This window comes from Linepithema humile, chromosome 3, assembly GCF_040581485.1.
Source record: "Linepithema humile isolate Giens D197 chromosome 3, Lhum_UNIL_v1.0, whole genome shotgun sequence".
In the NCBI taxonomy this organism is placed as follows: domain Eukaryota; kingdom Metazoa; phylum Arthropoda; class Insecta; order Hymenoptera; family Formicidae; genus Linepithema; species Linepithema humile.
Genome location: NC_090130.1, coordinates 8,688,984 through 8,711,702, shown reverse-complemented (window position 1 = coordinate 8,711,702; position 22,719 = coordinate 8,688,984). Strand labels below are relative to the sequence as shown.

At 39.6% G+C, this 22,719-nt stretch overlaps 5 protein-coding genes across 10 annotated transcripts in view; 2 read left to right on the top strand and 3 right to left on the bottom strand.

Moving 5' to 3' along the window:
• Positions 1-466: 466 nt before the first annotated feature.
• LOC105676545 (V-type proton ATPase catalytic subunit A) lies at positions 467-5,793 on the top strand. Of its 2 annotated transcripts, none has more exons than XM_012374544.2 (12): positions 467-615; positions 1,988-2,087; positions 2,161-2,273; positions 2,357-2,722; positions 2,810-2,866; positions 2,946-3,040; positions 3,121-3,392; positions 3,483-3,666; positions 3,855-3,972; positions 4,042-4,322; positions 4,437-4,626; positions 4,716-5,793. In XM_012374544.2, the coding sequence occupies exons 2-12, from the start codon at positions 2,006-2,008 to the stop codon at positions 4,806-4,808; spliced, it is 1,851 nt and encodes a 616-aa protein (XP_012229967.1). In that variant the 5' UTR covers positions 467-615; positions 1,988-2,005; the 3' UTR covers positions 4,809-5,793. The 2 variants fall into 2 exon arrangements, with proteins under 2 accessions (XP_012229967.1, XP_012229966.1); XM_012374543.2 differs by lacking the exon at positions 467-615 and adding an exon at positions 659-677.
• A 51-nt stretch (positions 5,794-5,844) lies between these two features.
• LOC105676544 (upstream stimulatory factor 1-like) lies at positions 5,845-8,705 on the bottom strand. Of its 3 annotated transcripts, none has more exons than XM_012374541.2 (5): positions 8,555-8,705; positions 8,273-8,340; positions 7,837-8,126; positions 7,599-7,766; positions 5,845-7,536 (listed from the first exon to the last, which is right to left on the bottom strand). In XM_012374541.2, the coding sequence occupies exons 1-5, from the start codon at positions 8,593-8,595 to the stop codon at positions 7,312-7,314; spliced, it is 792 nt and encodes a 263-aa protein (XP_012229964.1). In that variant the 5' UTR covers positions 8,596-8,705; the 3' UTR covers positions 5,845-7,311. The 3 variants fall into 3 exon arrangements, with proteins under 3 accessions (XP_012229964.1, XP_012229965.1, XP_067207708.1); XM_012374542.2 differs by having other exon boundaries at positions 8,273-8,358; positions 8,413-8,677; XM_067351607.1 differs by having other exon boundaries at positions 8,413-8,677.
• A 724-nt stretch (positions 8,706-9,429) lies between these two features.
• Positions 9,430-10,764, top strand: san (Probable N-acetyltransferase san). The gene is made up of 4 exons (XM_012374311.2): positions 9,430-9,577; positions 9,804-9,960; positions 10,248-10,414; positions 10,502-10,764. The coding sequence occupies exons 1-4, from the start codon at positions 9,570-9,572 to the stop codon at positions 10,674-10,676; spliced, it is 507 nt and encodes a 168-aa protein (XP_012229734.1). The 5' UTR covers positions 9,430-9,569; the 3' UTR covers positions 10,677-10,764.
• Positions 10,765-11,265: 501 nt separating this feature from the next.
• Hsl (hormone-sensitive lipase) lies at positions 11,266-16,418 on the bottom strand. Its single transcript, XM_012374305.2, has 11 exons — positions 16,187-16,418; positions 14,597-15,056; positions 14,308-14,512; positions 14,002-14,215; positions 13,695-13,873; positions 13,336-13,618; positions 13,040-13,262; positions 12,718-12,896; positions 12,278-12,615; positions 12,044-12,169; positions 11,266-11,907 (listed from the first exon to the last, which is right to left on the bottom strand). Exons 2-11 carry the CDS (start codon positions 14,956-14,958, stop codon positions 11,839-11,841), a joined length of 2,178 nt encoding a protein of 725 aa, XP_012229728.1. The 5' UTR covers positions 14,959-15,056; positions 16,187-16,418; the 3' UTR covers positions 11,266-11,838.
• A 514-nt stretch (positions 16,419-16,932) lies between these two features.
• The window catches only part of Appl (amyloid-beta-like protein), a 43,788-nt gene continuing 38,001 nt past the window's right edge, over positions 16,933-22,719 (bottom strand). For all 3 annotated transcript variants that reach the window (XM_067351591.1, XM_067351589.1, XM_067351590.1), the window contains exons 13-15: positions 22,428-22,666; positions 22,095-22,241; positions 16,933-21,928 (exon numbers count right to left, since the gene is read on the bottom strand). In XM_067351591.1, coding sequence (XP_067207692.1) covers positions 21,818-21,928; positions 22,095-22,241; positions 22,428-22,666 — 497 coding nt within the window. In that variant the 3' untranslated portion in view covers positions 16,933-21,817. The remainder of the gene's footprint in view (positions 21,929-22,094; positions 22,242-22,427; positions 22,667-22,719) is intronic.

The window sequence follows — 22,719 nt, the reverse complement described above, 5'->3', positions numbered from 1 at the left end:
TTTTATAAAATACGAATTTTGGTAGTTTTCCACCAAAAGACACAAGCGACACAGAAGTATTATTCTCTCTGTTGCTCATTGAATATCGAACAAAGACAGAGTGATACTTGTGTCGATTTGTGTCAACTTGTGTTCTTTGCTGGAAAACAACCATAGAAGATCAGGCATTGTATGTTTTCCAGCAAAGGACACAAGTTGACACAAATCGACACAAGTATCACTCTGCCTTTGTTCGATATTCAATGAGCAACAGAGAGAATAATACTTTTGTGTCGCTTGTGTCTCTTGGTGGAAAACTACCATTACAATTCTTTGTTATAAATTAAATTATAAATTAAAGATAAACAAATCTCACGTACACATTTTTACAGGATTTTATCTCAATTTTGACAAAGTCATCTATTCTTCACAAAAATTTAAATTCGCGCGAATTTGAAGATAAGGACAATCTGTCGCTTTCATGCGGACTCAACCTAATGCGCGCGTGTGCTCGATAATTGAGGATCGACACGCGATTCAGTCAGCTGACCTGTCTTGTGATAGCAGCTAGACTTGACTCTGAGAAGCACAGTTCTCGTCGTTGGCTCAACTACGCTGGAAAACGTCGCATTCGTCGTGAGTATTATACAGAATTGGTCGTCCCGAAGCGCGACAATCCCAGTCTCTCGATCATTCAGGTGAATTCCAGTTTAATATTTCGCCGAATTTCACGTGAGCGAGCGAACGAACTCCGGCGCGCGTAGTATCGATCCAGTGGCACTTTGCGTACGCCATCGCTTTTCCGATCAGGCGTCAAATCTACGAATTTTAGGCCGATTTTCAGTCACGACGCGCCTGCCGATCGTTCGATCACACGTCGATGTTCGCGCGATCGATCGCGGTCGTCTGCGACGAGAAAGTGTTTTCTTTTTGCCTAGCAGACGGCTCGCGGTCTTCGCGGGGCTACGCCTATTTTTTGAACGGCTTGCTCACGTGAATCGCTGCCAGCGTGTGACAGCCGAACTTTTCCGTAGGTCCGACTTTTTCGGCTGTGAACCGCACAGGATTGCTTGTTGCGAAGAATAATCGAAAAAATCCGAATTAGCAAGTTGCTTATATATATCTTTGTGTTTTTCTCATATCTTATTTATTTTATTAATGAGAAATGTACATTTAGGCTCTTTTTCTCTCCTTGTGAATGCGATCAGGGAAAAAATTAATGTAGAAAAGTGTAAAAATGTAGCTTAAAAAAGAATATTATACTGCTCTATTTATTTATATTAGATTTACAATTTTTATTACTGAGATTTCTTACATTATTAGATTTATTTAAAATGAAACAGGTGTGTATTCAAACTTGAAGTAGAGAAAGAAAAGAAAAATTGGTTAAAAGTATAGAAAACACAGCTGGAAAGATTTATTGATTGGTATAAATTTAGAATTTGTGTAATTGAATAATTCATAAATTATTAAAGGCACATTGAGGGATGAAGGAGAGGGAAAGAGGAAAAGAAATGAAGAAGAGTGAGTGTGAGGGAGAATGGATGAAAGGAAAAGATGTGAACCAAATTCTAGACTAAACTATGACAATAATAAAATAATAAATATTAGAGGCATGTCGATTCGTGCTATCACAACTTGTTTTTTTGTATTTGCTTTATCTAATCCATAAGTGTATTGTAGCAATTAGAAAAAATATGAGTAAAAATCCACACTTTTATGTTATCTAATATATTATATTTCTTATATATTTATCTAATATTTTTTATATATCTATTTCTAATATTTTTAATAAAATACAGGTATTATAAAGACAATAATAACATATTATTTGAGGGTAAAATGTTCAATTTGCATATTTTTTGTGTTCTTTATAATCTACATTGTTTTCTGCTAAACATAAAAACATGTTTTATATTAAATGCAGAGATATAACAAATGTGATTAAGCAAAACATTTATAGTCTCAAGTTTGTAGTAGATTACTGAACGATTGATTTTGTTTCCAGGTAAATTAATTGTTCAAAATGACGAACCAAAGTTTACTGAAGATTGTAAATGAGGACCGGGAAGGCAAGTTTGGATTTGTCTACGCAGTATCTGGACCTGGTTAGTTTATTTCACATGCATCTCTTTATTTTTCCTGTTGCACGTTTTCTCATTTAATATTCCGTTATCACAGTCGTCACTGCTGAAAAGATGTCTGGATCTGCTATGTACGAGCTGGTGCGAGTTGGCTACTACGAATTGGTAGGAGAAATTATCAGATTGGAAGGTGACATGGCTACAATACAGGTATATCAAAGCGTCCAATTATATATATTCACGCATTTTACCTGCATTTTGGAATATTAAGATAATTAATTCTATGCGTTCAGGTATACGAAGAGACAAGCGGTGTAACAGTTGGCGATCCTGTGCTTCGTACTGGAAAGCCATTGTCCGTCGAATTGGGCCCCGGCATTCTCGGCAGCATCTTCGACGGTATTCAACGTCCGTTGAAGGACATCAACGAGCTCACGAGCTCAATCTACATCCCGAAGGGTGTCAATGTGCCAGCGCTCTCGCGTACCGCCTCCTGGGAATTTAATCCGCAAAATGTTAAGAACGGCAGCCACATCACAGGCGGTGACTTGTACGGCATTGTGCACGAGAACACTTTGGTGAAGCATTGCATGATTCTTCCGCCCAAGTGCAAAGGCACTGTCACCTACGTCGCACCTGCTGGCAACTACACCGTTGATGTGAGATCTTCGTATTAAATGATTTTATTTCACATACATTTTCTTCGTATTATGTAAAACTCATGTAAATATGTGATATTCTTGTAGGACATCGTCTTGGAAACCGAATTTGACGGCGAGAGACAGAAATATACTATGCTTCAGGTCTGTAGGTCGAATATATGTACATTTGAATGTATCGTTTTGAATGTATTGCATGTTGTGAATTTATGGTTGCATGCAGGTGTGGCCAGTTCGTCAACCTCGTCCAGTTACTGAAAAATTGCCAGCTAATCATCCTCTACTCACTGGCCAACGAGTCTTGGACTCTCTCTTCCCGTAAGAATTTGCCTTCAAATATCTAGGTGTGCTCTTTACACTGGAGAGACACTCAGAACGTGCGTTCGATTTGTTTCCAGATGCGTGCAAGGTGGAACCACGGCTATTCCCGGCGCTTTCGGTTGCGGTAAAACCGTCATTTCGCAGGCCCTCTCCAAGTATTCCAACTCCGACGTGATCATCTACGTCGGTTGCGGAGAGCGCGGCAACGAGATGTCCGAGGTGCTGCGCGATTTTCCAGAGTTGACCGTGGAAATCGACGGCGTCACCGAATCCATCATGAAGCGTACCGCTCTGGTTGCCAATACGTCCAACATGCCTGTGGCCGCGCGTGAGGCGTCCATTTACACCGGTGCGCGATAAGTTATCGAGGAAAATTGCACATTACGCGTGTAAATGAAACTTTGCATCCAACGAGTAATCCATTCCGTTCATTACGCAGGTATCACGCTGTCTGAATACTTCCGAGACATGGGCTACAATGTTTCGATGATGGCGGACTCGACGTCCCGTTGGGCCGAGGCTCTTCGAGAAATCTCGGGTCGTCTGGCTGAAATGCCTGCCGACTCCGGTTATCCTGCTTACCTCGGTGCTCGTTTGGCCAGCTTCTACGAACGTGCTGGAAGGTACGATACGCTATCGTGTCGCGTGCATAGATTTCATTATTAGTCGAGCATTTTCTGCGACGTTGCAATTTACTACATGTCTCTTTGCAAATGTTAATTAAAATTACGATTTTTGCCGGGATTTTACATCAACACTGATATGGTTGCTTTAATCGATGCGATTAAATTGGATTTGAATTCTTGTGTAGGGTGAAATGTCTGGGAAATCCAGACCGTGAAGGGTCTGTCAGTATCGTCGGTGCTGTGTCGCCGCCAGGCGGTGACTTTTCCGATCCTGTGACGAGCGCAACGCTCGGTATCGTACAGGTACGAACGCGACGTCCGGGTGCGTGTAAAAAGGAAAGCGACATCGATAAACTAATATTTGATTCTTAGGTGTTCTGGGGATTGGATAAAAAGCTTGCGCAACGCAAACACTTCCCGTCCATCAATTGGCTTATATCGTACAGCAAGTATTTGCGAGCGTTGGACGATTTCTACGACAAGAACTTCCCGGAGTTCGTCCCGCTGAGGACGAAAGTGAAGGAAATCTTGCAAGAGGAAGAAGACCTGTCGGAAATCGTGCAGCTGGTGGGTAAGGCTTCGCTCGCCGAAACGGATAAAATCACGCTCGAGGTGGCGAAATTGCTGAAGGACGACTTCTTGCAACAAAACAGGTACGGAATCGTTTCGCGATATTTTTGTGATTTTGTTATAAATGTTGAATGACATAAATAGATACGACGTAGCTTGCGAAAGAGTTTTCTAATGCTTTTTGCAATTTCTTTTAGCTACTCGCCGTACGATCGTTTCTGTCCATTCTACAAAACCGTGGGAATGCTGCGAAACATGATTGCGTTCTACGATATGGCGAGACACGCGGTGGAATCAACAGCCCAGTCAGATAATAAAATCACGTGGAACGTCATTAGAGACAGCATGGGCAATATTCTTTATCAACTGAGTTCCATGAAATTCAAGGTGAGCAATTTTAAATGTATTATCACGCTGTTGCAGTCAGATGTGATGTGATGAATTTTATTATTTTATTCTTTGCCTTGAAATTTTAGGATCCTGTTAAGGACGGCGAAGCGAAAATTAGGGCGGACTTTGATCAGCTGCACGAGGATATTCAACAGGCATTCAGGAATTTAGAGGACTAAAATTTCTAAGCTTGTCACTTGTTAAAAGCAATTTTAAGATATTGATTGTTCTATAATATTATCTGGCTCTAACATTTAAGGATGTCCCGGTCTAATTTGTGAATGCAGATAGCTTGCCGAATATACGATCACAAACAGCGTTATGTCATGTATTATTTGCCATAAACATGTATTCTTGAAAGTGCCCGAATTGTAAATAGAAAAGTTATGAAACAACTTCCGATATTAGCCGACACCGCGCGGCGGAACTATACACAAGACAATGCAACACGTCATACGCGTGACGATTGAGACAATAAAACGGGACATTCTTAAATGCGTTCAAAGCGTATATTTGAAGAGATGTGGCTCTACGTCGAGGATTCACTTGCTTGAATCGAGAACCGAGAGCTAATTGGTAATTAGTCGAATATTACCAGAAAAAGTCAATCTTTCCCCTCGCGGAGACACTTGATTTTTTTTTTGTCCGCTTTGTTGAAAGTGCAATTGAATAATCCGAAATATTGATATTCTCACATGTTTTCTGTGTGTATAAACGAAGGTATGAAATAGCTTCCCGTTTTATCCTGACGCGCGCAGACTAGAATTATTATATGAAAAAGAAATACTCTCGAGTTATCAAACACGTGGCATGTGGATGACATGGCAGTTTTATCTCGCAAGATATTGGATCGCGGAGTATTAAGTGGAGTATTGTAACATATAATGTACTATTTAAGTGCGATAAGTGATGATCGCAACTGCACATAATTAAGCATACTATATATATATACCTTAACAGTAAAACGTTACAAATATGATTTAAGTTTAGAGAAGAACACACATTAGATAAATGATCGAGGTGTAGGGTCGTCGTTGTGAAGATAAATAGAAGGAAAAGAATATACGCATGATGAGACCGACCAGTGTTCCATTGACTTCGATATCATTTCCAATGTATAATATGTAAAAAAAAAAAAGAAACAATAAAAAATTATGCACAAGAGGACTTGCCTTGTGAGGGTGGATAACGGTATTGCCAAATCAATTAAAACGATTCTCAATAAACTTCGTTTTAATAATAATAATTATTATACAACAATAACCTCGCGTTATGTACATTAACGATATATTACATTCCGACGTCTAACGCTTGGTGGATTAATTCTAACGCGCTTTTTCTTTCACAGAATCATCTCGTCTTGAAAAAAATATGTTATTGCCACATCCACACACTGATCTATGCATATGTACACATACGCGTATATATACAGGTGTAAATATACAGTCATATGTGTATAATTGATCTATTTTTACAAGTTAATTCTTAACTCGCCCTATGAAGTACCCTATACAATTATGAAAACAGTATTAAAAATAAAAAATATGTAACGAACTTTGCACAGTTGCGTGATCGTCGTATTCGCAAGTCAATGCAAATCAACAAAAATTACCTTTTCTTTCAAAAGTAATCTTGGTTGCACCGCCGTTTAAAAATCAGTTTTGCGAAAAAAAAAAATTGTTAACATTTTGATATTCACAGCCACGATATTCCCATGTATGCCAACTGCATTGGCATATTACGTCTACGTGTGATACTTCCGTGTCCATTCAGATCGATTTTTCAAATATCAGTCATAACTACACGGTTGTAAAAGAATATATAAAAAAAAAAAAAGAAAAAAAAAACAGAAAAATTATTAAAACTTTTGTACTCACTCAATATATGATATACATATATATTTCTAAAATTCCAAAAATTCTTTTAGTAAATATATAAATTAAATGCATATGTTGTATGTACATTAATAGTGTGATTGATATGAACAATCCGATCCCTTTTTCTTTCTGAGAATTTACGAGATTAAGATTTTTCAAGTATTATATGCAATTGTTCTGTGTGACGTATTTGTATTTCACTAAAATAATAATTAAACGTAATAAAACGAAATAATCTTTTCCAACTTTGTCGTCATGCTTTTGATTGTATTATAAAAACTGATCAAGTGCAGAAATTGATAGTGCAATTTATTTAAAAAATGTCTTTAAAAAATACACTAAAAGTATTCTAACTCTAAAGAAATTTTTGGATATTATTTGTACAAGCTGAAAATTTGTTTTTACTCGCCAAATAAAAAGTGATGCTAATTTTAATAAATTAAAAGATTAACTTGTAGCATTGACATTATAAAAGCATGAACGTGTAGCTATGACTATAAGTCTGCTCTTTATAGCTGAACTGGCTGCACTAGTTCAGAGTTTATCTTTTTGTTTCCAACGTGGAGAAAAAAAAATAGTCTAGTTCTAGTGCAGCCAGTTCAGCTATAAAGAACAAATCTTATTTCATTAGAAAAGCATCTGATTTTATTTGCACAAGGAAGTCGGAATATTTGAAAACTTGTTAAAGTTTGGTGCAAGTTGTCACAAAAGAGAACGAAAATTTAGGATCCCCTATATGGTAAGATAACATTCATAAATCCTAGTATGTACAGAAAGAATTACTAACTCATGAATTAGAGGAAGCTTACGAACTCAAATGTACAACGTCAGTACTAGTGGCCGATGACGAGGGTGATATTTGTGATCTGAGTTGGAGATTTTCACGTTTTAATTGGGCAACTAATTGTTTTAGCGCCGTGATTTCTTGCCGCAGTTTGTCGTTGTCCCGTAAACATTGACTTAGATTTTGATTAGCTGTGCGCAGTTCTCCTATATATTCGCAGGCCTTTGCCAAAATGCCTCCTTTACTCTGTTGTGAAAGAATAACAGTCGTTAAAAAGATACTTGAGCAATAAAAGTTTCATTATTTACCTGAGTTTCATAATTGGTCTTTCCTTCTCCACTGCTGCCACTGCCAGTCGTAGTAGTACTAGGATTACACTCGGGTATGATTTTACCTAACTTTGCAATCCAGTTATTTATTTTGTCTCTACGCCGACGTTCAACTTCATTGTGCGTTGCTCTCCGCCTGTCGTCCCTCTAATAGAGCCGAAAAAAATTACTTCTCACGTACTTAAAGCGAGTGAAATAATGATAAATTGTATTGAACCTTCTTCAAGCCAGCGGTACAATTTCTTGGGGTTTCTATCTGTAAAGCGGTTGCCCTTGGCATCAAGGATCTCGATGCCTGGGCTGTGGTGAAGACATCGTTCGCGTTGCCAATAACATAAAACTGTCCGTTCAAAGGTGACGTCAGAACTTGCACTGTATTATTCCCTGGTTGCGACACAGGCAGTTCTATCTCGTTGGCTGATTGTATATCTGGCGTACCATTCACTTGAACAAACCGATATGCTAAGGTTTCTTGATAATGCATTTCATCCTCTGCAACAGGCTCCCCTGAGAAAAATAAAACACATCCATGTAAATTGATCTTTAACAACACAAAATTGAACAAGTTATTCTAAGTAAATCCGACAGTAGTATAGTTTGCAAGTGAAGATGTACGAGTTGAAAATTTCTTGCCGAATGCAGTATGCTCTTACCGTCGCAATCCACGATTTCCGTTTCCTCTATAACAATCCCCGAGCCATCGCCGTCTTCCTTCACGACGCTGCAAAATTAAACAACACTTTGAGGCGCGTTATCGTCTCATCTTAACGGAGTTTCATGCTATGTGTATTACTTCGACGCCTGTGTGTCGATCCTACGGCGTAAGTAAGTGCGCACTGTGCACTAAGTGATGATGACCTTGAGGAGACCTCGGGCGAGACGGAAGGGATAGGTGTTCGCATAATCAGGCGGTCGATATTTAACGTAAACGCTACCTGACATCCTGCTGTTCGAGTTGCTGCTCCAAAATGTCCATCCCTCGCCGCCGGAAAAAAAAACGTTTGAATTTGTCAAAATTCACGTGAGCTGGTCACGGGACACGGCAACGAGGTCATGTGGTGTACAAGATGGCGGCGCGTTGCGCGCGTCATCTAGCGTGGAGATAACGGAATGACGTTGTGCAATGAAAATTTGGATACTATGCAAATTCTTCATTATGAGAAGATATACCGACTTTTACCAATCGGAAGTTGGCGTTGCGAAAAAAAGTAACTATGTCGAAACATACACCAAAGAATTGCTCTTCAATTGCTTCTTCGATATCCGTAATTGTTCCACTTAATTTATTAATATTAATAAAATTATACATGAAAATAATCACCAATTTTTACTTAGCAAATAATTTTATTTATTAAAAAAAAAATCTATTCTTATGAAACAATTGCTCCTCAATCGCTTTTTTAAATTCTATTGTTAGATTTTTAATTTTTGTTTAGTTTTTATTTATAAAAATTAATAAATGTTGATGCGTACAATCAGTGCTGCCAACTATTGAAAGCAATGATGCATAGAAAGCACTAGATTTTTATAAATTTTTTAAACTGTTATATAAACTTAATATTTTTGAAAAATTATCTTTCTTATATCCATAGTACATTAGATATGTTTTAAATTTAAGGTTTAATTATTACATCGCGGTTGAAATTCTTTTTATCAATCCTTACTAATATACATAATGTACATACTAATATAATATAAAGCGATTGAAGAGCAATCGTTCTATAAGAATAGATTTTAATTACTTTTATTCGCAGCGTCAATTTTTGATTTTTGTAATTATTATATCGTGTGGCCGAAATAGTCGATAAAGTCACTGCTCCTACATACCTCCAGTCGCTCCGGGCCCTCGAAGTAGTTACGAAAATATTTTCAAAAGTCAAGCTGCGCATGCGAAGATTTACTTTCCGCACACCGCGCTGAGAGCACAAAGTTTCTTCAGCGCCCGTCAAGATGACCAGGTTAGTGATGTAAATTTTTGAAGGTTATGTTTCTTTGCGCAGTTTTATTCAAATAACTATATATTCTCGTCTTGTTGATCGCTCGCTGATATATCCAGATGAAAAAACGCTCTGAAAAACATTCACGATTGTGATCAAATGTCATACTTTCCTTCAGAATTTGTCCAAGCTACACATGCCGAGATAGCCATTCTATCTTGAATTTTACATTTGTATTTAATTACAGGTCTAAAATAGAATTAGGCGACGTGACACCACATAACATAAAGCAACTGAAATTATTAAATCAAGTCGTATTCCCAGTTTCATATAACGAAAAGTTTTACAAGGATGTACTAGAAGCTGGAGAACTCGCCAAACTAGCATATTACAATGACATAGTGGTATTTAAAATGATTATTCTAGTATAACAATTCTCAAATCATGCTCTGTAAAGATTATGAGGGAGGGATACTGAAAAAAATGATGATAAATGCATAACTTAGTAAAAGTTGAATAATCTGTATAGATAAGATTAATTAAGAGAAATGCATGCTACATAGTATATATTAATAGTTTACTTAAATTTCTTTACACGTGTTCTGCTAGCAAAAAATAAAAAATCTAATTTAAACTTTAGTGTAAACAAAACGTAAACACAAGTATTTATGCGTTATGTCGTGATTTTCAGGTCGGGGCAGTCTGCTGTCGTGTAGATACTTCAGAAAATTCTAGACGGTTATATATAATGACATTGGGTTGTCTTTATCCATACAGAAGATTAGGAATTGGCACTGTTATGGTCCAGCATGTTTTAAACTATGTTAACAAAGATGGAAATTTTGACTCCATTTTCCTGTAAGTATAATGTGCATTTGTGTTACTCTAATGAACAATTTCACAAGAGGGTATTTCACTTTAATAACGCTTATTTCACATTTGCAGACATGTTCAAATAAGTAATGAAGGCGCGATTGACTTTTATAAGAAATTTGGATTTGAAATTGTCGAAACTAAAGAGCATTACTATAAGAGAATAGAACCAGCAGATGCACATGTGCTGCAAAAAACACTGCGTCCTCGAGCAAATCAAACAAATCATCAAACTGTCAACTCATAAGTAGCATTGTTTTCATTAATTTATCTTTTTCATAATTTAGAATTGCATATATACCCATGTTCTGTCAATAAAATCATTTTATATTATATCTTTTGCTGTGTTGTGAGTCAAATAATCTCCCTTATCTGCATACACATTGATTATTCAGAAAACAACAATGTTTATCCAATTGTCTGAATAATTCATTCATTGAATAGAAGATTTTAATCAGTTTTTTTGTATTAACGAATGATTGCAGTAAGTTTTTTTATTTGAATTCATTAAATATGTTGAAACAAATTCACTGACTGTTCAGCATGTTCAGTATCTAAGAGTCAATCGTGTTATAAAAATATTCCTTTGGGTGTAAAGACCAAAATTATAATTTCCATTGTTTACCATACATATGTTTTTATTGTCCATCAATCTTTTTCTACTCAGATGTATTTAAAAATTTTTACACAATATTTAAATTTTTTCATTTTTAGAAAATTGTGGCGTTAAAATGATTGCATGCATATTAAAAATATATGTATAAGAAATAACAAATATTGCACTTTATAATTGCTTTACATATTCAAAATTGTCATGTAAAATGAGTATTGCAGAATTAATGCACGAAAAAAACGTGCAATCTTTACATAATTTATTATCTAATATAATATATAGCTCATGTGGATATACAAGATATACATACGTGTAGAAATACATGTGTGTAAAAAGAAATCAAAATATAATACTAAATATCTATAGTACTGCGTGCAGGATATTTGTATCCTTATTCGCTAATATCGCTGTGACCAGAACATTTAATGGACTCGGAATACATCCCCGTATTTTAATTGTTTTGAATAATGTTGCAATGCGACACATCGATATGTTGGATTGTTATTACAGATGCAATCAAGATATTAGTTATCTCAATCACATTAATATGCAATAACAACAATGGTTAATATAGTAGAAAATTAGCATACAGCATTGCTCATTATACGCCTACACCGTGAAACGTTACAAATAGTTAAGCCGCTGAAAAAAAATGATGGATGCTTGGTCGCATCTAGACACAATTACATTCGCTGTATAAATAGGCGTTTTGCGACATTGAAGTACGTTTCCCGTTTACTCTAAATTAACATATATATATTTTTGATAACAGTAATAAGTTTTCAATATTACATAGTTACAGCTCCAGCAACTCTTTCAATTTTCTGGCACAGATTTCCGCACCTTCCGCCGCCTCTTTCGAAACCTACAACAAAGCGATGCAATCAAAGAAATCAAAAACATAATTTTTATCTTCACTATATATATTATTTTCATTGTCCATTATTTATTTTCCATTAAAATAATTCAGATTTATAGAATAGTAAATAAGAGAGTTTTACCACTAAAAGATTGAGGAATCCGTGCGGCAAATTTGATAATATATCCAGCGTAACTTTATTGCCAAGCGAGCGAAGCTTCCTCGCAAACATGACGCAATCATCAAGACAAGGGTCAAGATGCACCGTCTAGAAATGCAATATACACACGTACAGTCTGCTCCAAAACTTTTCACTTAATGCAGCTAAAAACATATTAACACACTGCATATTACTGATAAAAATCTAAATGCTTACCAGCATCTTTATAGGTGGCATGCGAGCTAGCATGTTATCTGGCGCGAGATAAGGGCTCAAGAAGGGATCCCTTGGTACCGTAAAGATAAATTCTTCGGTAGGACTTCGGACGTTCTCCGTATCGAGTTCTCTGATCTCCTTATTGCTATTTCTGCCCAAAGACCATCCGAACAGAGACCACGATTTGTTACTTTGTCCCGAGACGTTACCATCTCTGCTGACGCCGCCGTTTTTTGTTGCAGGCGACGATGACGAAGCGAGGCCGGAACTTCTGTACATATTTAAAAACCTGTTGATATATTCTTGAGACTTCGCCTGCGTTTTCGGGCACTCAGCACCTATCGCAAAGATTTTTCAAAATGTATATATATTCCAGAGGTGTGTACGTCGATTAAATCGTAAGTAGGATATATATATAGGCTCGTCTGATTTATATGTACCATCGACTTCCGTCAGACTGACAGAATTCAACGTCGAATCGGACGGTAGGGATACTAATTTCTGCGCGCCGTTCGCATCGTCACCGTTCGGGCTCAGAGCTAACGCTATGAGATCACTTTCGCTCACTTCCGCAAAGGATTCTGTATCCGATTTCGCGCATTCTCCATTCTCCTGCTCCCTGTTGTGCAAAGTAACTTGATTACGTGCGTACATCAACGTACATGTGCGCGCGGACGAGAACGCTTAGGCGATCCGTACGCGTTCTACTTCAAAATTTAAACTTTTAATGCAAAGGTACAATAGTTTTAATTAGAATCTTACTTTGTGGGTTTTTTGTTGTCGCACGCTGCATAGGCCTTCAAGCATCGGATCATAAAGCCAAACGGCAATAACGGATCCGTGAGGCAGAGCAGTCGAGAGGGCGACGGGACAAACTCTACGAGCACTGGTGCGTACGCTATAAAGAGACCGTCTGGTTTTTTTATGTTTAACTGCAGGCATTTCAGAGTGGCGCCCAAGCATAAATTTGCTCCCGCAGAGTCACCTGTGAGAGATCATTTCCGTTTTACAGAACTGAATAATCAGCTGTCAGCTGTTCGATCATAGATTTATCTTACCGACGAGTATCACTTTCTTCGCCGTACTTCCGAGTAACGTACTAGCATGCTTCAATGCCCACGCGTAAGCGTACAGCACTTCTTCGAGCGCGCGAGGATAGGGAGCTTCCGGGGCCAGGCTGTAGTCTATGCTTAAGATCGGCACGCCGAGTGTCGTGGACCAGCTACGCAGGTACATTTCGTGCGACCGCGACGTCTGCGACACGAATCCACCTCCGTGGATGTGAATGATCAGTTCGTCGCACAGGCCGAGCAATTCCCCTCCGATACCGCCGGATCCGACCTTGAAATGTTGCTTGTGAAAAAAATATTACCAGCATTTTGCACGTGGAGAGAAAGTAAATTGACATCTCATTTACCAGTCCTATGCGCCGTTTGGAACTCAACAATCTAACGTGGATCGGCTTCTTCCCAATGTGACTATTTGGTATTGGAATCGGAATAGTGCCGCCGTCGAGAGTAGGTAGGATCAATTCCTCGGGTGGAATAGATATTACTTGAGTAATGGCTAATGAGGGGCTCATTATAGTCATTATTTCTAAAAAAAAAAAAAAAAGACATTTCTTATCATTTAAATGTTTAAACAATACGTGTTCCAACATTGAATACAATTTAAAAAAATTGTTTTCACTTGATGCAATTTAACGAGTTTTTTTTATGTCTTACCAGATTCATTCAGGAACCAAAATGCTTGGCAGAAAGAGATATCAGCATGTTGAGATACGTTAACGATGCGACGTGCTCTTGCTTCAGGGTCCAATAAATATTTAACGGAATTGGCACAACGTCCTAATAGTGTACCGTTATTATAATACATTTCACTAAAGGATGCCATACAGAATGACAAGGTCTTCAATACATGCTTCAAGCTATCACAAAACTGCAAAAAAAAAAAGCAAACAATACCATTTACGCGATCAGTTATTCGAGAAAAAAAATGTTACAGGTCATTTGTAGATCAATCACAGATACCTGAAATCCTAAGCACCTGCCGTAAAAGCAGTACTGATTAATGTCTTCCGCCTGGCTGAGGAGCTCTTCAGCAGTGTGATCTCCCAACGCGAACAATGACGGTTTCCCATCGCTCATCACTTCTATACTCCATGTGTACAATGTTTTCAAATGTTGTAAACATGTATACAGCGAGGCCAACAGCTGGGAGCACGCTTCCACCTCCCTGCAAATTTGCAAATTGAACATTCGGTGTTGCATTTACTGAGCAAACATTACGACCCGCAGTTTCTACGGGCTGCACACTTACTTCATGTAATAACTCTTCCGGAAGAGCATAGAGTCCTTCTGATAGTACATCTTCCGGCAGATCTGGCCGGAATGCATGACGCACTTGTCGACCAACAGGAGGAAACTTCGGTACCCGTTTCCCGGCGTCTCCTCGTCGAAGTCGAAGTGCGGCGCGATCTTGGCTATCTCCCGGTACAGCGGCTGCAGCTGGTCCAGGTGGTCCAGGATCGCCAGGAGCGCGGCCTTGATCCGGACGCTGTTCTCGTCCTGCTGGGGCGCGAAGTACTCCACACTGGCGCGGCACATCTCCCGCAACGCGCCCCACTGCAGCGGCTCGAAATCCTCGAACGGTCTCTCGAAGTCATCGTTGTGCGTTGACATCTGAACGATCCCAGTCGATCCCGAATGATTCTCTGCTCTTCGTGTCTCGGCGCCGATTCGGGGCAGCGCACCGTCTGGTCGCTTAACTGTAAATAATTCTAACGGGCGGAACGAACGACTGTGCCGTGCATCTTCGACTACTGGCGCATCTGCCGACGGACGCGAATCTACGAGCCGAGCCCCACGTGATACTCGGAACTGTCTTAATGATTATGCAATGCGCGCATCGTGAATAATAAGCGTGATTTCTTTTAGGTTAATTTTCGGGCGGCTGTTGTGTCGCGCTGCACTTCAAAACAACGACTCGCCCGTCATTCCGTAAGATCGAGGCGGGGCGACGAGGGACGAAGATTGCACAAATGTCACAGCGAGCTTCGCGGCACCGTAAAAAACTTGCCACTTGGCACTTGACATTCAGCGAGCGGTTTCACTGTCGCGCTTCGCCGATACAATGCGAGAACGCGCTCCAGTTTTCAGTGCCGCCCGTGTATGCCTTTCTCTCTATCTCCCTTCCTCCCTCGCGCCCTCTCGCTCCCTCGTGCTTGATATGTCAAAAGTTTGGATGCGCAATAGGAATCTCTCTGTCTCGAATGGATGAAGGATCGTCGTAAAGATAAGAAATGTGATTCACGCGCAACTTTCTTTGTCTCGCGCAAATCAGTTGACCTAATAGATTATCGTGCAATGCTGTAACATTGAATCGATGATTCAAGATCTATTTACATTTTTGCATATCGAATGCAGTAAGAACGACTGGCGAAACAAAGAACGTCGATCGACATTGCGCAATTTTTTAAACAAATAAATTGTATTATATTGAATAATGATTTATAGCAAGCGGATTTCAAGATAATTTGATCAATTTAATCGCCCAAAGTGTTTTGAAGAAAATGTTGATAAAGGAATTCATTTTCTATTAGCGCGAAAATTTCTTGAGAGACCATTAATTTCTTATTTTTAACATGAAATATATCTCGGAATAATTATTGAATGGATAGAATAAAAATCTGCTGATTCCAGCTTCATGATTTTTATATTGATGAATAAATAACAGTAATGAATGCGACTCCAATATGACATGGTTCATTAGCGAGATAAGACTCGATGCATCGACGTTTGAATGATTAAGTAAACTTGAGCCGAGAACTGTATCATTATTTTCTTTTAAATTATAATTCCACGAAACTTTCGCACTCTTTACGAATATTTCGATTCAACGTAATCTTACCTACAGATAGCGAGAAAAAATTGATTTAATCAAAATTAAATCTCTTCCTCGAGCAATACTGGTCCCAACGCTTCGACGAATTGGCCAAAAATTAAAATAAAAAAAAAAAAACTTCTAGAAGAAAACACGAATAGTGACTAGCGAACATGCAAATTGACGATAATGTTTCCGCGTTGCGTACCTCGACGCCGCGTCAGTAACGATACGTGCGATCGATGATAGTTTTGTCGCGAGACTATTTTTGCTCGCAAAACGCGACCAAGTGGCGGACAACGTCGTGCGCGTCATTGTCGTCATCGCGCAGCGAATGCATTTACATTCTTAGATTAAAAACAATTTCGGTAGCATTGCAAATGAAGTCGACCGCTAATTATCGTAAAAGCGGTAGAGAATGAAACGTCAACTTGTCGCGCGTTTCAAGTAAACAAAAAAAAAGAAAACAAGAAAGCAAATAACATTGAAGAATCATACACAATACGTGTGTCCGACAAAATAAAATTTATGTACACGTCGCATTGTTATCTCACTGCTTAAATGCGCAGCGAAAAAGTGAAAAATGTTCCCGGAAAGATGCAAGCGTTCGGCCAACAAATTTTGTAATCGTTATCAGCAATGATACAAGGTCTATTTTAATTCCGCCATCGGTAAATGATATAATTGAACGACATCCGGTTAACAGTTTGCTTTAATCTGTCCTTATCGCGTGTTTTTGCAACGATTGTAATGAAGAGAGCTCACAGCGGGAGTTCTTTATAATTTATTTATTGATAAGTAAAATTACATATATCCACAAACACAATACGTTCTTTTCACGGGGTGTAATGCGTTAAAACTTGTGAGCGGCGAGGAGAAACACCTGCGAAGGAGAAAGAGGGACGAGGAGAGTTTGTTTTTAGTCTTTCGACACTGCCCCTTGTGTGTGTTTCGTGAACAACAGCAAATCACGATTACTTTCCCTCAATCGAATCAATCGGGAAGAATCGAAGGGGACGGCGCGAGGGCGAAGCGAGTCCGGAATTTGCGAGGTGCACTTTAAGTATTAAACTGCGTCTATAAAATAGACCTCACGAATTACGAACCGACCTCATATTCTCGAGCCCTTCAATCCTTGAAAATTGTTTAAAAAAAAAAAACACAAAGTACGCATGTACAAACACGCGCGTTGTATAAAATACACGATACACATATGTGAGAGCATATAAATATTTATTACATGTGTATATATTACGTGTTAATTATTCCATGCATTTAAGAGAAAACGCAAATTGTTCTTTACGCAAGATTTTCCGGCATAATTATGCAGGATTAAAATTTCTGATCTTAAAAATTCCAATAACACGCTGTGCAAGTACGAATGATCGCCCGTGATAGCCGCGCCGATTGGCGGCCGCTAATCAATTTTGTCTCCGCACCGCTTCCGGCGCGCGGAAAAAAAAAAAACTCTACGGATTGCTATTGTTCACAGAAGAAAGCAAAATTCTTTCGCACGTAGTGATATTTCTTCGAATTTTCGACGCTACGAATGGAAACATATCGGGAGCAATTATATAGTTTCCCTTGCGCCACGCATTGCCTTCATATACATTATACTTATACATACATAACACGACGCGTTAAGCCTTTCGCATACAAGACGAGGATTCAAGTTACATTAACGTTTGTAAATTTTATTTACTTATTTTTTTTTTTTGGTAACGGAGGCGAGACCAGATTTTGTTATCACGTTGCGCAAAGGTCGACGAAAAGAAAAAAAAAAAAAAAAAAAAAACGTTTTCGGGATCGAAAGTAGCAGCGCGAGGACACAATATCGCGCTGTGTACCGCAATCGTCGGACGACGAGAGGGGTAGCGCGCGAGGAAACACCGAAAAAATTGTAAAAATAAAGTCTGATTTCATTATTATACTCTTTCTCCGTCTCTTGTAAGACTTGCTAATCTCTGGACTGCGACTCGAAGGACGTATATTTCTTTTTTTTTTTTCTTCTTCTTCTTTGTTTCTTCTTCCTCTCCTTTTCCTCACGTCTCACATGGCTTTTAAGCTAAGTTTACCTCGATATAATATATATACTTATTACCTCTTTACAAAAATCAATTCTTAAACTTATATATACGGAGGTGGCCCGATGCAAATTCACAGTATCTTGAAGCGCGCGCGCCGACTTTCTCTCTCTCTCTCTCTCTCTCACGTTATCTCTACCTTTTTTTTTTTCTTTTCCCGCCACAACCGAATCACCGAAACGTGATATGCTTCGACTACTGGCTAATACTGATACCTCCCCGATGTCTTCTACGAAAGTCATCGGGAGAGCATTGGACCGTTGTTGCTCGGTATGGCGCGATCGCGCGTTTCTACCGTCGATAAATATCGGTGAGCCGATTCACATACTTATACGCGTATTCCGAATTCGCCGTGTTTTGCTTTGCACTTAATCATTTAAATTTTAGCGAACGATACAGTATATATATGTGTGTGTATATATATATATATATATATATTGCACGCGTGCCTAAATCATCCTTAACGCAAGCCAATCGTATAATCGCAAACTATCTTTCCGCGAGAGCAGCACTAGCTCCGTGTGAGCCTTAGAAAAATAACAAGCCCCTTCTACAATTCGCTCAAGAGAGTCTTCAGCATCTGTGAATCCGTATCAAGGTCAGGTTTCTTTATATGCGATGTTGTCAATGTTGTTTAACGACTATATATACGCTATAGGTACATAATGTTTAGTTTAATTTAATAAGTATACATGTATATGCATGTGTATATTCATATATATATTTGTATATATATATATATCTATATATATTATCCATACGTCGCACACACACACACATATACATATATAACAGATATTTTATATCATTATTGTTAACGCATTGATGCTATCTTGTTATTCATATAGTCATAATACATTCACTGGTATAATTGCTATCGTCTTATAATATATCTAAAATAATATTTTTAACATTCAGCGATGTGTTGTTTATATGTGTGTGTCTGTGTCCTGCATCCTGTTGTTGTTTTGTTTATCGGTTATTACACACCCTTTTCCACCGGAGTTGCGTGAAGACAAACGATCGGTGTGTGTGTGTGAGACTCGCGCTAGATAGTTAGGAAAGGCAGCTGCTTCACGTGCGCTTAGGAATAATAATATCTAAGGAATTTTTTTTTTTTCTTCAATCGCCCTTTGAATTCCCGCGGGCGATCGAACACGTGCCGCGCACGACACAATCGTAGCAAAGTGAGCGCGATCGAAGGGTTCGCCGACTTAACACGTTACTGGGAATGTACGTACGTCACGCGTGGACCGTGCGGAATATTGAGGGACGGAACGGCGGCTTCTTTCAGCGGCCTGCTCGCCGCCTGTTCGTAATAATCGCGCGCGCCGCCGAGCCGTGGGTGTCCGTCCCTTTCGCATGTAAATCACTCGCCGCGTCAATACGCGCGGCTGGTGCATCGGCCGCGGCCCGAACACGCCGGGGTGCGATGCGATCGTTCGATTGACGGCGCACTTCGCTCGTCGTCATGCCGCCGCCATAGAAAAGATGATTCAAAAACGCTGTAAAGATGATTAAAAAACGTTCTAATCTTTTAGACCACTAAAAAAGCGTCGCAATCTTTCGGACAGCGAAGAGATATCCCGATCTCTCGGACGAAAAAGATCCTTCGGATGTTTCTTTTTTTTTTTTTTTTCTTCTTTCAGATCTCTCTTTACGACTCCACGATTGGATATTATCACTGATCACAACCACTGATGGCCGAAGGGACGGTAATGGGCTCTGTGGACTGGCAGCGCATTCGCGCGTCTCGTATTCGCCGAGTCGAACGCATCGCATCGCACCGCGGGTGCTCCTTTTCCACAAAAACAAGTCCGACGAAAGCGCGTAGCGTGTTCTGAGGTGAATGAGAAAAGAAAGAGAAAATGCTGTGCTTCCCCACGCGACCCAGGCGCTAAAGTGCGGGCTACTACCTTTTTTTTTTTTTCCATTTGACCATATACAAATATATAAGCATTAAACGTGTAATATATTATATCATCATCATCGTCGTCGTCGTATATAATTAATAATATCCTAAGATAGTTATTGTATGAACGATCTTTTTTTTTTTCCTTTTTTTCCGAGAACGCAAAACGCGAAAACGAAAGAGAAAGACGATTACTTCAACAGCTGCCACTTTTGTCTTTTTTTTTTTTTTTTCTTTCGACTCAACAAGTCGGAGGTACTAATGCCACTCGAAAATGATCTCCGGTTGAACTGTTCCTCTTGTTCGGCAGCGTCGGCGTGACCTCCTCGATGGCGAACGGCCGCCGTTTCTCGGCGAGATCGAACGAAGCTGCCGAACATTCTCCATACTAGCGTTCTCTCAGCACCTCGACTGAAAAACAGTGGACTTTTTCGCGTGGAATGATAAGAGCATCCTGCTTCCTCGTCGCCATTAACTCGAGATACGTCAATGATTCTTAATTTCCTTACATTTTAAGATTTTTTTTTTTTATCATCTAGAAGTAGACGTTAAGTACTGAAAAAAGATCATCGAGAGAAACCAGGCAGTGGGAATCGAACGGAGACGGAGAGAAAAAACAGCTGCATCACGAAGACGGGTGTAAACGTGCAACGATGACATGGTGTGTGTGTTCTGATATTTCAAGAGTGTCGCGTAGCTCGCTCGCGCTCGGTTATTTTAGCATAACGTTAACGATTACGCGATTAATCGGAGTATTTATTCTCTATTTATGCTGCTCCCAATGACAAGCTACTACGATCGCTATCGCCTTTATTTTATTTTATTTTTTTTTGTGTAGTATTTAAGCTGCATTATTGCCATTGATTATCTCCGAAAATATCAGAACCTAAAAATACAGCAAAGAGCGCAACGACAACGCGCCCGCAAATCGTTCGTGTAAACGCGTGTTCTATCGTCATTCGAAATATCGTAATGCTCGCCCCGGCGAGCGAGGGCGATCGGCTGGAATGCCGATCGGCGATCGATCCGCGGAGCTTTCGGCTGCGGCGCACAAATGTATAGAGGCGAAGGAACATCGAGGTAACTCTAAAAACGGCGTTTTTTTTTCTTTTTTCTTCTATACTTTTACAACACGAGCGCTCCTTCCTGCGTTTTTATATCGACGTGTATGACAACGTAATAAAAACAATGTATGAGATACTTCCGAAGATAGCGTGTAAGATTCGTGGTTTCGTATGGCACATAGGTACGTTGAATTCTACATCGCGTTGTCTCCCGTAGAATCCGTTTCGTTCCCATCTAGCGTTGTCCCTGCTACAAATTTTATTTTACACATATTGTCAATCCTTTCGCAAAAACGATTCGCACCGCGACGTGTCGCCGGAGTGTGTACAAGTGGCTCGCATAGCGCGTGATTTGCCGATTAGGAGACGCAAGTTCGGATTGAGTTGGCGCGCTTCCTCGGGAATGTACATGTCCGGATCTTCGGAAGAATCTCTTTCGGGGGCAGGGGGGAGGGGAGGTTAGAGATATACATACTATTTATATATCTTACTCTAACAAAATACTATGAGATTCTTGAAGAAAATACGCGAGAACGAATACGTGGTTGCGATCAGCTTTCGGAAATCAAAACTGTGAGTCTCGCAGGTGACGGCCGAATTATTCCTTCACCTCGAAGTATTTGTATGTAGGATTCTCGTAACCGTTGATCTGCATGTTCGCGACGTGCCGCTCCTCGGGTGTGGCCGCCTGATCGACCTCGATGAAACCCTGTCGCAAAAAAACAAGAAATATCAGTTGCGTTATTAATTGCGCGTCGTTATGATATCGATATATATATATATATATATATATATATATATATATATGTATGTATATATAACGCGTTACTCATTCGCACACACACACACATATCTTCTTTCACACGATAAGATACCTGGCTGTGGGGGCTTCTCGCGCTGCGTCTCTTGAATACCGCGACACCCACAACTCCAGCCGCCATGAGTGATATGCCAGCGAACGCGAGCGTGTAGTAAACGGATCGACTTTCTCTGTGATACACTTCTCGCCTTACAGAATAACCCTGCGAAAGTGAAAGAATTTGTGGAATCAGAAAACAATTGATAAAGACATGTTTTCGTGACGAGCTACGATAATGAGATATCGAGTCTTTTATGACGATAAAGAGCGGACAGTAAAGTTTTCAAGTAGCAGCGGCCACGATGACTCGCGGAAAGGTCATGCAGATAAGGTTAAGCTATTTTATTACCGGCTCGGAATGAGAGACATCGTGAGTCATGCTGTGAGCTGCTCTGACTACTCCCTCATTATGCATAGCAGCGACGGCGACAGGCTGTTCCGACTGCTGCGAAAGCATTGGCATATCCTTGGTATCGATTGCCGAGTCGCTCTCCGAATCGTGTTGCTCTTGCTCCGTGCGCAATTCGCCGCGTTCCGCCTTACGTTGTTCCTTGCGCGCCCGCTCGAGCTGCTTCTGATGTTCCTTCTCTGCAAGAATACAAGACAGCACGTGGAGTGCGTTTGTTTCGCGCGAGTCTGCT